The 13,952-nt window shown below is 43.3% G+C and overlaps 2 protein-coding genes across 2 annotated transcripts in view; both read left to right on the top strand.

The window, feature by feature from the left end:
- LOC138164885 (mesoderm induction early response protein 1) overlaps window positions 1-13,952 on the top strand; it is a 485,607-nt gene that overhangs the window by 240,413 nt on the left and 231,242 nt on the right. The window lies entirely within an intron of this gene.
- LOC138164881 (SH3-containing GRB2-like protein 3-interacting protein 1) overlaps window positions 1-13,952 on the top strand; it is a 221,492-nt gene that overhangs the window by 151,257 nt on the left and 56,283 nt on the right. The window contains exons 15-16 of the mRNA XM_069092816.1: window positions 4,860-4,934; window positions 8,005-8,460. Coding sequence (XP_068948917.1) covers window positions 4,860-4,934; window positions 8,005-8,460 — 531 coding nt within the window. The remainder of the gene's footprint in view (window positions 1-4,859; window positions 4,935-8,004; window positions 8,461-13,952) is intronic.

The following is a 13,952-nucleotide window of genomic DNA, read 5'->3' as shown; positions in this document are numbered from 1 at the left end:
CACACTCATACTCACATGAACACACACCCATTCACACACACACTCTCACACACACTCACATGCATACAAACACACACCCATTCAATATACAAACACACTCACACACATACACATCCATTTACATACACACACAAACACATCCATTCACATACACACACACACACACACACTCACATTCACACACAAACACATCCATTCACATACACACACACTCACACTCACAAACACATCCATTCACATACACACAAACACACACCCATTCAATATACAAACACACTCACACACATACACATCCATTTACATACACACACAAACACATCCATTCACATACACACAAACACACACCCATTCACACACACAAATACACTTACACACAAACACACTCACACACAGATACTCACAAACACATCCATTCATATACACACACAAACACACACACTCACACACACAAACACATCCATTCACATACACAAACAAACACACACTCACATTCACACACACAAACACATCCATTCACATACACACACTCACACACACTCACAAACACATCCATTCACATACACATACAAACACACACTCACATACACATCCATTCACACTCACACACACAAACATTTCCATTCACATACACACAAGCACACATGCACCCATTCACACACACACACCCCAAGTTGCTTGTGCTCTCTTATTAAAAGTTAGCTTCATTATCTGCATGATGGTCTATCTCCCCTAGTTCTCTGCAAGACTGAACTTCAGCACCATCTCCTACTAGGAGCCTTGCCTAGTGTCCCCAGCACCAATACTCCCCACCAGAAATGACTCTGAATTAATTTCATACCTAGCCTGTGTTCACTTATCTGTGTACATGTTTTTGTCCCCAGTGGAATGTAAGCTCCCTGAGGACAAAGACTGTTTTGTTTTTGTCCTTGTACCCTCAGCACATACCACAGAGCCTGGCACAAAGCTGATGTTTAGTAAATGTTTGTTGAGTTATCAGGGAGGATGGAGAACAAGGCTTGCCTAAAAGATGGGGCTCTGTGATGCCCTCAGTCACCCCTGCCATGCCCACGGAACCTCTTATTCCACTCATGTTCCAAACAAAGGGGATAAGTTGAAAGAGATGCCCCAAAAACCTCTGTACATTCTCTTTCTACAAAGTGATGAGGTGGAACTCAATGGTGTTTGAGGCCAACTTCAGCTCCAACTCTTATCAGCACTTACCGCGGTGCCCAGCACAGGATAGGGGCTCCGTGAATGTTTCTGGCCTTCATCCCCAAGTTAAAATTGGGTTTGTCACCGGGAGAAAGTGGACCATGGAGGGTCAATGGAACCCTCCCATCCCCTCTCCTCCTTTGTCGGAGAAACCTGAAATAATGGAGAAGGAGGAAGGAGAGAAAACAGAGGGCAAGAGTCCAGATGGAGAGGAACAGCTGGGAGCCTAAGGCAAGTCAATCAGCACTTATTAGTCACTCACTGTGTCCCAGGCACCGTGCTCGATGCTTGCTGACTGACTGACCAACTCCAACCAGTCTGGGACTGCTCAAAGACCTTGAGGACGGTCTCTAATGCTTGTTTCAGTTGTCTATAAGTGTATATTTAGAAAGTGCCCTGCTGTACAGCAGGATCTGAGGGAAAGGGATGATGTGAGGGCTCTTTCTCTCCTTTGTGGTCTCCAACCACTCAGATTTGGGGCTTCTAATTAGAGCCAGGTGAATTGGAACTGTCCAAACCTCTTCCTGCTGCTCTTCCAGAATGACCCTGGTTGCCTTGTCCTCCTGCAAATCTTCAAGTAAGATGGAGAAGCAGACCTCCGAGCCTGGGCTCTCCCAAGGCACTCCCTAAAGAGCACCAACCCCTGAGAGTATCTTTAGGGCTCTGCAGTAGGACTGCACTTCCTAGGTAACATAGTCAATCCCTGAACAAGCATTCATTAGGCACCTGCTGTGTATAAGGCACTGCACTTGGTGCTGGGGATTCAAAGACAGTCTGTAAGGAACTTGTCATCTAGCCAGAAGAAGATGGCATGTGTGCCTGGCAATCAATCATCTGGCCTGCATAGCTTCATTATCTATCATCTGTCTGGCCATCCAGCTTACCTATCATCTGTCTACCCACCTATCTACCTAGCTACCTACATCTAGCTATCCATCTTCCTATCTATGTATCTACCCACCTGTCTGTCTGTCTGCCTAATGGCTTTCCCTTGTTAATTACTTCCCATTTATCCTGTGTATACATACATTTATGTATGTGTCTCTGTATATGTGTGTATGTATATATATATACATATATTTATATATATATATATATATTTGTCGGCATGTTGTCTTCAAAATTATAGATATATAATATACAGATACATAAAATTCTTGTTGACAGAGACCTGACTTTTGCCTCTTTTTCTACCCCAGAGTTTAACAAAGTAACTGGCATATAGTAGGTGTTTAATAAATGTTTGTTGGTTGATTTGTTATTTACATATATATACATATATGTAGAATAGTTTTTTATATAGAATAAAATGAAAAGATCTTATTTCAAGATTACCTAGGAGCTGGGGAAGATATACCATTACAAAAATAATCTTTCACATCTTTAAAAATTAAAGGTAATTTGGGAGAAGACACTGGCAGCTAGAGGGAACAGGAAAACCTTCATGTAGAAAGTGGTGCCTGAACTGAGTCTTGAATGAAACAAGGGGTTCTGAGAGGTCGAGGGGAGGAGGGAGGGCACCCCAGGCACAGGGAACAGCCAGCGCAGAGACGGAGGATGGTGTGTGTGCATGAGAAACAGTGAGAAGCCTTCTTTGGCTGCACTACAAAGTCCAGAATTGCAGGGGAGGGAAGTCAATTAAATAAACATTTATTAAGCACCTACTATGTGCCAGGCACCATGCAAAAAGAGGCAAAAGGCAGTCTCTTCCCCCATGGAGCTTATAATCTAGTGGAAAGTGTACAAAAAGGGGAAAGTGTAGCTTTGAGTTTTGGTTATGAAGGGCAAACTAGGAAGTCCTGTCCTGAGTCGGTCAGTGGCCAAAGCATGGAATATAAGGCTCATATAGGAAAGGGGGAAAGAACAGTTAAATCATCCATGGTAGCAGAAAAGTAGCCATTTCACCTAACTCAGAACAGTGCCTCAGATTGCACCTCAGAGTTAGGAGTGAGTAGGTCACAAGTAAATAGTGCAGTTTGGGTAAAGACACTTACTGAGCTTTTTGATACCTGGAGAGGTTATTCTGAGCCTTTTGAGTCTGCCAAATATGGTGAGGGGGGGAGCTTTCATCACAAGAGAGCAGGTGTGAGGTATTTGGCTTGACCCAAGACAGAGGGAATTCACATACTGAACACCATTTTTCTTTTTTGCTGGGCTGGGGTATGGAGGATCATAACTGCCTGTGGAAAGGGGGCCATCTGACAGTTTTCTGGAATGTCAGAGATTGACTGGATGGCTACTCCAGGATCAGGTTGGGTCTTACTAGGTTGAGATAATGTTACTTCTGTTTGTGTATCCAGCCTTGATTGAATAAGTTAAGGATGATCTTTCTGCAGCACAGTTTCCTCATCTGCTGTAGCCTGGAATCCCTCCATGCCTTCAATGATTTGGGGAGTTACTATGGCTAAAACCAGCCCCTTTCCTGGCAGCCATTCTCCAGGTGATGCCTCTTAGAATTTAGCTGGTCTGGTTCTCAAGTAGCAAGACCGGCCCTCCATCACCGGGCTTTTTCCTGCTAGCCTTTCCAGCTTGGTAGAAACTTGCAGAGCCTTTGAGAGTACAGCCTCACCCCGCCCCCCATACCACAATGTGGTATGAGAAGGGAATGTCAGTGACTATATGTAACATGGAAAGTTATAAGAACCTTCCAATTTAGATCATAAATCATTGGAGCACTTGACAGGCTCCTTACTGTGCAACCTTTTTTCCACCCTCTAGGAACATCAGCTCTGGTTGGTGACTCCCTAGGCTGGACCACTATTTCAGGAGGGACTCATGCTATCTTTATTCACCTCATTCCTAGCTCCTCTCTTGACTCTCTGGACTTTTTAGACTCTGCCCCCTGATGCCCCCAGACCTTTATTATCTTCCACTTTCCATCTTTATTTCATGTGTGGCCTTCCCTAATTAGAATGTAAGCCCCTTGAGGGGAGGGAACTGTCCCTTTTGTATTTTTATATTTTCAGTCCTTAGTGCCTGGCTCATAGTAAACACATCATAAATGCTTTATCTGTCTACCCTCTATTCTCCATCCATTCTTGTCTTTTTAATAGCTAAAGTAAATCTTCCTTTTAGAGCTACCCATAAGGGGAATGGGCTGCCTTGGGAGATAGTAGATTTCCCCTCAACTGGAGGTTTTCAAGCAAAGGTATGGTGGTCATTAGCCAAGTACATTGTAGTGAGGATTCCTTTGGGGAAATGAGTTGACCTAGATGGTCACAAAGGTCCCTTCAAACACTAAATCTGTGATTAGCCTGGCCAGGAGAAGTCCATGAAAAAAAACTGATGTGGAATAGGGATAGTCACAGGACTGGCCTCCTCAGATGTGTTCCTGGGGCCATCAGGGATCCAAGACCATGTGCAAGGTTTCCTTGGCATGTGCACCCGACAATTTCCACTGACCTAATGTTGGCAGTGGTGATCTGGGAGGGAACAGACAAGGTCAACATTCTGAGCTTTCCCATGTGAAATGATTCTGTTTTCTACCTTGAAACATTTACATTCAGGAACTTCAGCTGCTTCTCTCTCTCTTCAAGGGCTTCAAGCTTCAAGGGCTGGACCTAAAACCCATTTTTTGAGACATAAAATATTCTGATTCCCTGATGCAAAAGCCGCTCACTAATGGCCAACGTCTTCTCTCTTCGCAGCCCCTCCACCTTTGCCTCCTAAAAATGTACCAGCGACCCCACCCCGAACTGGCTCTCCTTTGACAGTGGGACAAGGTAAATTGAAAAGAGACACTTCTCTTTTGGGAATAGAGAGTATTTAAGAACACTGGCTCTTTAAGAAATAAGCATATGTTTTCTGGATGTGTCAGAATTTCTAGGGTTTGACAAGGATGAATGTGTATATGTGTATACATTGGTTCAGTTCCATTATGTGTTTTGTCAACATGGAATTGTGTTTTATACTTAGCTTTCCTTCTCTACAGGAAATTATATGAACTTAAAAAATTAAAGTTCTCCCTTTCCTTTCAGTTTTTGTTATCATTGAGCTGTTTGAAAGAGAGAAGGGAAGCTTTCTCTGATAATACTTGAGAAAAAGCTCAAAAAAAGGAGGAGGGAGCATGTTTTAATTTGGTTTCCAGCTTTTCCTTTGTTTTCATGTCAGTATTTTAAAATTTCATGAGGTCTCCTAAGACCCAGACTTTGTTTTCATTTTTCAAAAGCCAGTGAGATTGGTAGCAGACTTAAACCCGTCATGTGCAGACGGAGGTGGGATGTGCTCTGGGGATGGCTGAGCTCTCATGAAATGTGCATGGTAAAAGATTTTCCCCCGTAGTTTTTGAGATAATTAGTATCCCAAGGCCAGCAGATCAGAGGCAGCTGAAACATGGCCAAGAGCGGGGGAGGCCGAAAGGCCTTGTAGCTCCCAGGGTGGATACAGATCTATAGTTCTCACCTACTTTAATCAATGCTGTGTGTTCATGAAATATCTCCTGGGTCTTGATTGATCAAACTCCCAGTATGCAGCTGCCCCTGGGTTATTAGGAATCCTTGGTCAGCTTCCTCATTGCAACATGGTTTCATTGGGGCACTTTGTGCAGCCCACAGACTATCAGCTGAAAAGCAATGAATCCAGTCTGTGACAGGCGCCCTCACTGACCTTGTGCTTCTCAGAAAGAAAGGTTTTTGCAAACCCCTTCTTTCTCTTCTCTTCTTTCCTCCTTCCCCACTCCTTAAAATTCATCTAGCAGGTCCACACAGCCATGTCCAAGAGACAAGTCAAGGATCATTGTCTATTAACTAAAGCATTAGGAGCTCAGAAAGAGCCAATCCTTTTAAAACTATTTTAGAGCTTGAGGTTAGTGGGTCTAGCCTCCTAGTTTAACAGATGAAAAGACTGAGGCCTAGAGGGGTTAAAGGTCCCATACTGTGTAAGTAGCTGAGCCAGGGTTGGGTTCCAGGCCCTCTGACCCCAAATCTAGCATTCTCTCCACTTTTCCACACTGCTGCCAAGGCATCCCAGTTCCAGGGCTGTAGAGTGCAATGTGAAATCTGCTTCCCTTTGTGCCAGAATCCATCTATGACCTCCAAAGGCTCAGTAACAAACCTCAAACAGGTCACTAGCATTATCAAATGGACCTTGGTTTTATCATTTGAAAATGAGACCAAACTTCTAAGAAAAATGCTGTTATTGACTTCTCAAGGAAGGAGTCAGGGGCATTGGGCTTTTAGTTTGTTACTGTGTTAAAATCAGAGAAATAGATAAAGAAATAAATTAAATTAAATATAGATGAATGAATAAAGAAATGAGTAAATAAGGAAAGCCAGAGGAAGGGATTGGAGCCCAAATTTCAAATGAGAATATCAACGCTTCCTCGCATTGGCTTTTCATTACTTCATTTGATTACTGTTCTGACTTGCAGAGGGAAGTAAACAGTAAGTGATTCTTGAGTTTTTGCTTCATTGCTAGGTGCCATGTTTCCCATCTGAGGACTGGACTAATATCTTTAGGCCTGGGAAATGGATGTTTTCAATATCCTCAGTGCCATCCCAGTCATTTAAATTTTACATGACCGTGTAAATCATGCTAACTTTGTACTAACTTAGGCCTTGCTTTGCCTGGTTCAGGCATTTCAGGTCTAGGGTTCACAGTTAATTAGGCTTCAGATCTTTAAATAACTAAGCAGGAGAGACTGTAGCATGAGATGAGATGTCATGTGCCCCACCATTCAATGGGAGATGTTAAACTCAATTTGCAAACAGCCCCAGAAATTTAGGGGCTGATGGTGTAAAATCCTAGCCTTAAAGCAGGACCTTGAAGGTCTTCTGATTCAATCCCTACATTTTAGAGGTGAAGAAACTGAAGCCCAAAGAGAAGAGAAGTGGGCTGCCCAAGGTCACATGGGCAGTAAAAATAACCAATGTTTAAAAGTCTAAATAGCTAAGATTTGCATAACACTTGAGATTTCTGAAATGTATCCTGATAGATGATTTCATTTGAGCCCCACAATAACCCTTTCAGGTAGGTACTAATATTATCCCCATTTTACAGGTGAGAAAACTAAAGTAGACAGAGGTTAAAAGACTTGCCCAGGGTCACACAGCTCCTAAGGGTCAGAGAAGTCAATGGACATGTGCACACTCTCCTTGCAATATTCAATTTGGACCAATTGTGTGGTCCAAGTCTCCCCCTGTGGGATGGGCTCCCCTTCAGTCTACACAGTTCTATCCAATGTGTGTAGAAGTTATCTCCAAGCCCAACAACGATGCCTTCCCAAGATAATGACACTGGTCATCATTCAGTGAATTATAGACACATTTCCAACTCTAAAGAAGGAAAGGTGTGGGCAGCCCATGGTGAAGATGGTGCTTTTCCCGTGCCTTGCTGTAAATATCACAAGGAAATAGGATGTCCAGGGGACAAGAGACTGTCTGATAAGAGACAAGAGCCTCCCCTTCCCCAGCCCCACTCCCCTCATCTTGAATCCACATTCAGGCACATAATACATCTCCATCAATGTCACTGAAGATACAGTGTGGTGTGGTATGTTCACCAGAGAGCTGGCCACAGAGTCAGGAGGGCCTGGGTTCAAACCTGGCCTCTGACTCCTCTTAGCTGTGCGACCCTGGACACATCAGTTAATGTCTCAAGTCTATGTTTCTAGGAGTGACCCATACCAATGACATCACGAGTCTGGCCTCTACCCCCCCAAAAAGGTCAGGCTCAAGAAAATTTGGCCTCAGCTCTTACCTCACAGGGCATGAGTAGTTCCCCGCCCCCTAACCCATGCAGGAGACAGTTGTAAAACTCAATGTTAAAGTTTTAAACCAACTCCTTTGACCACAGGCAGTGAGCAGACCACACCCGAGGTCAAAGGTGACAAACTACCATCCATCAGTGACTTGGACAGCATTTTTGGCCCAGTTTTGTCCCCCAAGTCTGTGGTCATTAACACGGAAGAAAAGTGGGTCAATTTTTCTGATGCATCCCCGGAACGGGTCACTCCAGAGTTGACTTCAAGGGAAAAGGTGGGGTCCCCACCGCTGGTGTCAGAAAACCCAACTGACTCCCCAGCTGCTGACCCTCCACGCACCATTCCATCGCCACTTGATTTAGAAGAGGTTCAGAAGAAGTTTTCTGAGCAGACCCTCGGGAAAGATGATAACTTAGAAACAGTCGCATCTCCTAAAGATTTGGGGTTGGGACAGAGAGCTACACCACCTCCCCCTCCACCACCCACCTACCGGACCGTGGTATCATCACCCGGACCCAGCTCAGGCAGTGGGACGGGAACCGCCAGCGGTACGTTTGTCTGACTGTGTGCGTGTGCTCTCCGTGTGCTGGTGAGCTGCTATGCTTTCCATATTAGCAAGACCCTGTTAGCACCCACTGGATACCTTTGGAGGATCAGACTTTTTTTTTCATTTGGGGGGGGGGTGGACTGTGCCTCAGTAATGTATCCATTTTGAGTGCCCTCTGCCATGGTCTAGGTCAAGGTTATAAATATGCTCTTCTCTCAACCCCATCTCAATTAGAGATCTGCCTTCATAGAGCATATGTCCTTTTCTAAGAAGTCACTGCCTGCATCCCAAAATATATCAAGGAAAGCTGTAATTACCAGTGGGAGCAATGTCTCGCTGACAAATGGATGGTTTCCTTGACATATAGACCCCATAAGAATCTATGTATTTCTCAATATTGTCATTACTATTGTTGTTGTCAATAATCATGCTGGCTCCCGTTTATGTAACGTTATTACATAAAGGGCTATTACACACATTCTCTTGCTTGGTCCTCACAAACAATCTTTTAGGTGTTTCACCCCATTTGACAGAGCTAGAAACTGAGGATGAGTAGTCAAGAGACTTGTCCTTGGTCATACAGCTGGTCAATGGTAGACTTGGGACTCATACCCTTGGGTCTTCTGATTCTCATTCCTCTTGTATTTTCCTGAACCAAGAAGGAAAAATCTTAAGGGAGAATTGCAGGGAATGGGGACAGGACAGATGATTTATTAAACACCTTTACTTTTGAAGCTACTTCCCCCCCAAAAAAAATATTCTTTGAGTATATAACAAGCAGTGATGGAGTCTAAAAGTATGTGACGGAGGGGAAGAAACTTCAATGTATATGTAACATTTGAGACTCACATGCAAAATTTGGCATTGGATTAGATCTGAGTTAAATTGTGGTTTTGAAGTTAAAAGATAATTGCTTGTGGTTCCAAAATAGAAAAAAAAAATACAGGAATTTGTTGTCCTTGTTCTGGAGCTATCAGATTTTTTTCTGATGCATATTTTCCACCTACCCCATTCCACTGCTGCTTGAGCTTGGCTAACTGGCCTCCATGGCCTGTTTGTGGCGTGTGTGCACGCATGTGCTCAGTATTGCTTGGTTCTGTGTAAGAGCGCTCCCTCACAGAAGATGGCATGGTTTGGCATCTTTTGCAGTGTGTTCTAAAAGGCTAATCATGTGTCCTAAGTTTTTAGGCCCTAGGGAGGTTGGTGGCTGAGGGCGGGCAGTGTGGTTGTCCACTTAAATTCTAACATTTCAATGGCTGTTTCAGCTTCTTTTCGTAGTGTATCTTTTAGTACTTTTTCTGCTTACAAACTCCTCTTTGCTGTAGAAGAAAAAGAAATAGAAGCAAAAAGTTTATGTTTTTAGGAGTGGCCTGTATCGATATCACAAGTCTAGCCTCTACCCCCCAAAAAAACGTTCAGAGAAAAACTTCTCAGATTGATAGGAGGAACAATGGATCAGCCAGAGAAGGAGGGGGTACTGTGAGAGGTCATGGGCAGTCCCTCATTGGAGTTCTTCAAATAGAGATTGATGACCACTTGTTGTGGGGATGACGGGATAAAGGTGGGTATTAAGATTATTATTCTCCATGAACTGGAGAAGTCAGGCTCTGAAATCCCTCCCCATCTCTGAGTTTCTGGGACAGAAAACAGAGATATCCAAGAGGAATAGGGAAAAAAACTGGATTCCATTTTCCTCAACAAAATCCACCCCAAAGTAGAGCTCCTTGGTTTATTAAAGTGAATAGAATCCTGGTTAGAGCACCATGGAGTAGCTCTATACCACAATCGTCATTTACTACTATAATAGTACTTTATCACATTCTCATTGCCATTAGAAATAGCAAGATTTTTTTTGCTTTTTCATAATAATAGTAACTACTCTTTGTATAGAACTTTTAGACAAATTAACCCATCTTGTATTTTTATTTACTTACAAATGCTTTATTTATATTACTTCATTGGGTGCTCATAATCCTGTGAAGCAAAGCCCATTATTATTTCCATTTTTGAAATACTGAAACTGAACAGGGGTAAATCATTTGCCCACATCTAGTGTCTGAGACAGAATTCAAACTCAGGTCTTGGGGACTGCAAATCCAAAATTCTATCTACTATGCCACATACCTTCCCACTTACCTAAATGTCTACATCACAACTTTGAACAACCTGTTGTGACCTGAGGGCCACAGGTTGGCCAACCCATTTTGAAACACAACAAATAACTGAGTATAGAAATGGAAAAGCCAGGTTTTGTTCTGTGCATTCCTGGAGCATTTTCAGGGTCAGATTGACAGTCCCCTAGAGGGGTTCTTGAGGTGTTCCTGCCACGACCCTCCCACAATGTAAGAAAAATGTCAGCTTTGGCCATCATCCTATGGAAGAGTTTGGAAGTCCAGTCTTCCTTTTTTGTCCTAAAAAACTTGCCATTAAAAATATTGATTCTTAATCATTGAGCTGTGTAAAAAAGCCCTACTCTGGTGCTATTAGGGGATGGCGTTGCTAAGGGGGATATTGAGCAGTGCCCGTGAAGCCCATGAATAAATGAAACTTGGCTCCATTATCCCGTTAATTAAGTCCCAGTTTATTTGCTCCTTAATCTTTTATTGATGAAACATACATTGAGCTGGCAGAAATGTAAATTTTGAATTAAAACAACAGGATACAGCCTCATGTTTTAAAGACTGAGATACACTGTTAGGGCAATAACCGGGTACGTCTGATTTCACACACACACAGACACACACACTCACACAGACACACACGCTCACACACACACACACACACACTCACACACACACACACACACTTTTCCAACAACTAATTGAATTTCGTTGGTTTTTTTTTATTTCATTTTTCCCAACTCCACAGGATGGTGATGGGGGACAAGCAACCTTTGAGAGCACTGTCATGTTTAGGAAAAGAAGTCATTTATAAAGGTCTTCTGGGCAGATAGAACTTTCCCCAGAAGACACTGGTCAATATTATTCTCATAACTGGCTGCAGTTCTACATTGGAGCTGTGGGTTTGGGAAAGGGAAGCAAGGCTCTGGAAGGTTGTAAGCCAAGGGTAACATCTGAAGGGATCATTTCATTATTTGTCTTTGTATCCTCGATTGCCTAGCACAGTGCCTAGCCCATAGTGAGTGTTTTATAAATGCTTGTTGACTGATTGGCAGGTTCTACCAAAGTAGAAAGGCCCTGGATCTAAGAGGCAGGCAGCATGCTAGGCCTGGAGTCAGAAAGATCTGGATTCAAATTCTATCTCTGAGACATACAATCTGTGCAAACCTCTAAACTCTCTGCCCCAGTTTCCTCATCTGTAAAATGAAGGGATTGGGTTTGATGACAGCTAAGGACCATTCTAGCTGTAAATCTATGATTCTATGACCTGGTAACAGACCATAGACCAGGGATGGGGAACCTGCGACCTTGAGGCCACATTGGCCTTCTAGGTCCTTGGATGCAGCCTTTGAATGAGTCCAAGTTTTATAGAACAAATCCTTTTATAAAGAGGATTTGATCTGTGAAGTTTGGATTCATCAAAGGGCCACATTTGAGAGCCTAGAGGACTACATGTGACCTTGAGGTTGCAGGTTCTCCACCCCAGCCATAGACCCATCTTCAAGGACCATCCTAGTTAAATACAGAGAGACTCATCACCAGGCACATAAGGTGACAAATTTCTTCTCACATGAGAAACTCCTAAAGATGCTCTACCAGGGTCCAAAGGCTGGTGGAAAGATCACCCTCATTCATAAAATCATTTCTCCTTCAGACTCTTAGGACTCAAACAAACTATAGGCATCAACGAAGTGCCTGTTCCTGTGCTATAGACACCCAGGAAGCATTGCAAAGACAAGACTGAAATAGACTGCCTCCAGGGGGCTTACATTCTACCAGGGGACAGACATAGGCACCTCTCTAACAACATGCAAACGAATAAAATGTAATTGGAGAGTGGAGGCACCCGCAGCTACCAGGCATCAGCAAAGGTTTCTTGTGGAAAGTGGTGCCAGACCAGAGTCTTGAAGGAAAATATATAATATTATGTATAATATATAGTATGTCATATTAATGCATTATTGGTGATAGTGATGGTAGTTGCACTGGCACAAGGAATGGGATCCCAGGTGAGGAACCTTTCTATGGATACAGGTTGGCATCTTCTCTGCAATGAATATTGTCAGAGAGTCACCTGGAGTACTGAGAGCTGAAAGGCTCAGAGGTGAGACCTGAACTCAGGTCATCCTGATTTTGAGGTCTGCTCCCTCCATCCACTCCACCATTCTGCCTGCCATAGTAATTATCATTAACAACTATTACTGTTGCTGCTGTTGTTATTAATGCCAATCAATGTTGTTGCTATTCTTAGCAACAATTATTATTGTTAAAAATTCCTCACAACTATATAATTCTCTAAAGTTTGCAAAGAACTTTGTTCATCATGACCCTTTGAAGAAGGCAATTTAAGCACTGACACCCCCATTTTACAGATGAGGAAACTGAGACTCAGAGAAGTTCATCAGTCTTGCACAACCAGTGGCCAACTAGTACATCTTGGAGCCAGTTTCCATTTCTAGCAACTCCCCAGGACAAATGCTGACACTCTAGGGGAAAGAAGTCTGGGAACATGGAAACTGGCCACTGGGAGGACAGCAATATGTCCTCAAGGGATAAAGGATTTCATCCCCACCCTTTTTCTCAGCCAATCTTTATCAGCACCATCATTGATTGTCTCGGTCATCCGTCTTTGGAATGCCTGGCAGGCTATCAGCAGTGGGCATGAGGTTCTCAGGGATTCCTGTGGAAATAAGTATTAGGATCTCAGGCTTTGATATAATCTGAAGAATTGCGTGCCAACTAGAACAGGGATGTTTCTAAACCTATAAAAAGTCCCGGACCTTCATTCAATCACAAAATAACCACCAAAATCTAATCAAGTAGAAAGACTGTCCTGGTCACTTTCTGAGAAGATTCCCACTGCAGGGGTGGGAAGTAGAAGATAAGGTAGGAAGAGAAATAAGAATATCTTTAGGTAGACTTAAAATATGAACAGAACGAAATTGCTAAGGAACGTCCAAATTCTAATTCCATTTGAATGAACAAAAAGCATTTAGGGACTATATGTCAAGCATTGTTCTAAATACCAGTGACACAGATGCAAAAGTCATAGTCCCTGCCTCAGAGAACTTACTCTCTTAGAGGAAAATAATAGCTATAGAGCAGCGGTGGCCAAGGTCACAGGAATGGGAAATGGCACCACAGCACAGTTGGCAACATGCCCTTTGTAGAAGCAATGGTTTCATTGATCTGGTGCAAGCAAGGTGGGAATGAGTAGCGTGGATGCAAACTCAGCCAACCCTTCATCTCTCACTGGCCACAGCCCACCCTTCACATCCCTTCCAATATCCACCTCAGCTACCATATTGCCATCTGTCCTAGCACCGTTTTCCCCAAAGCTGGACCTTGTGAAACATTCTCCAGAGCCCTAGCT

The sequence above is a fragment of the Petaurus breviceps genome, unplaced genomic scaffold (genome assembly GCF_028583685.1).
Source record: "Petaurus breviceps papuanus isolate PSGF00001 unplaced genomic scaffold, PetGlider_PUasm1.0 207, whole genome shotgun sequence".
Classification (NCBI taxonomy): domain Eukaryota; kingdom Metazoa; phylum Chordata; class Mammalia; order Diprotodontia; family Petauridae; genus Petaurus; species Petaurus breviceps.
This window is presented reverse-complemented; position numbering and strand designations above follow the sequence as displayed.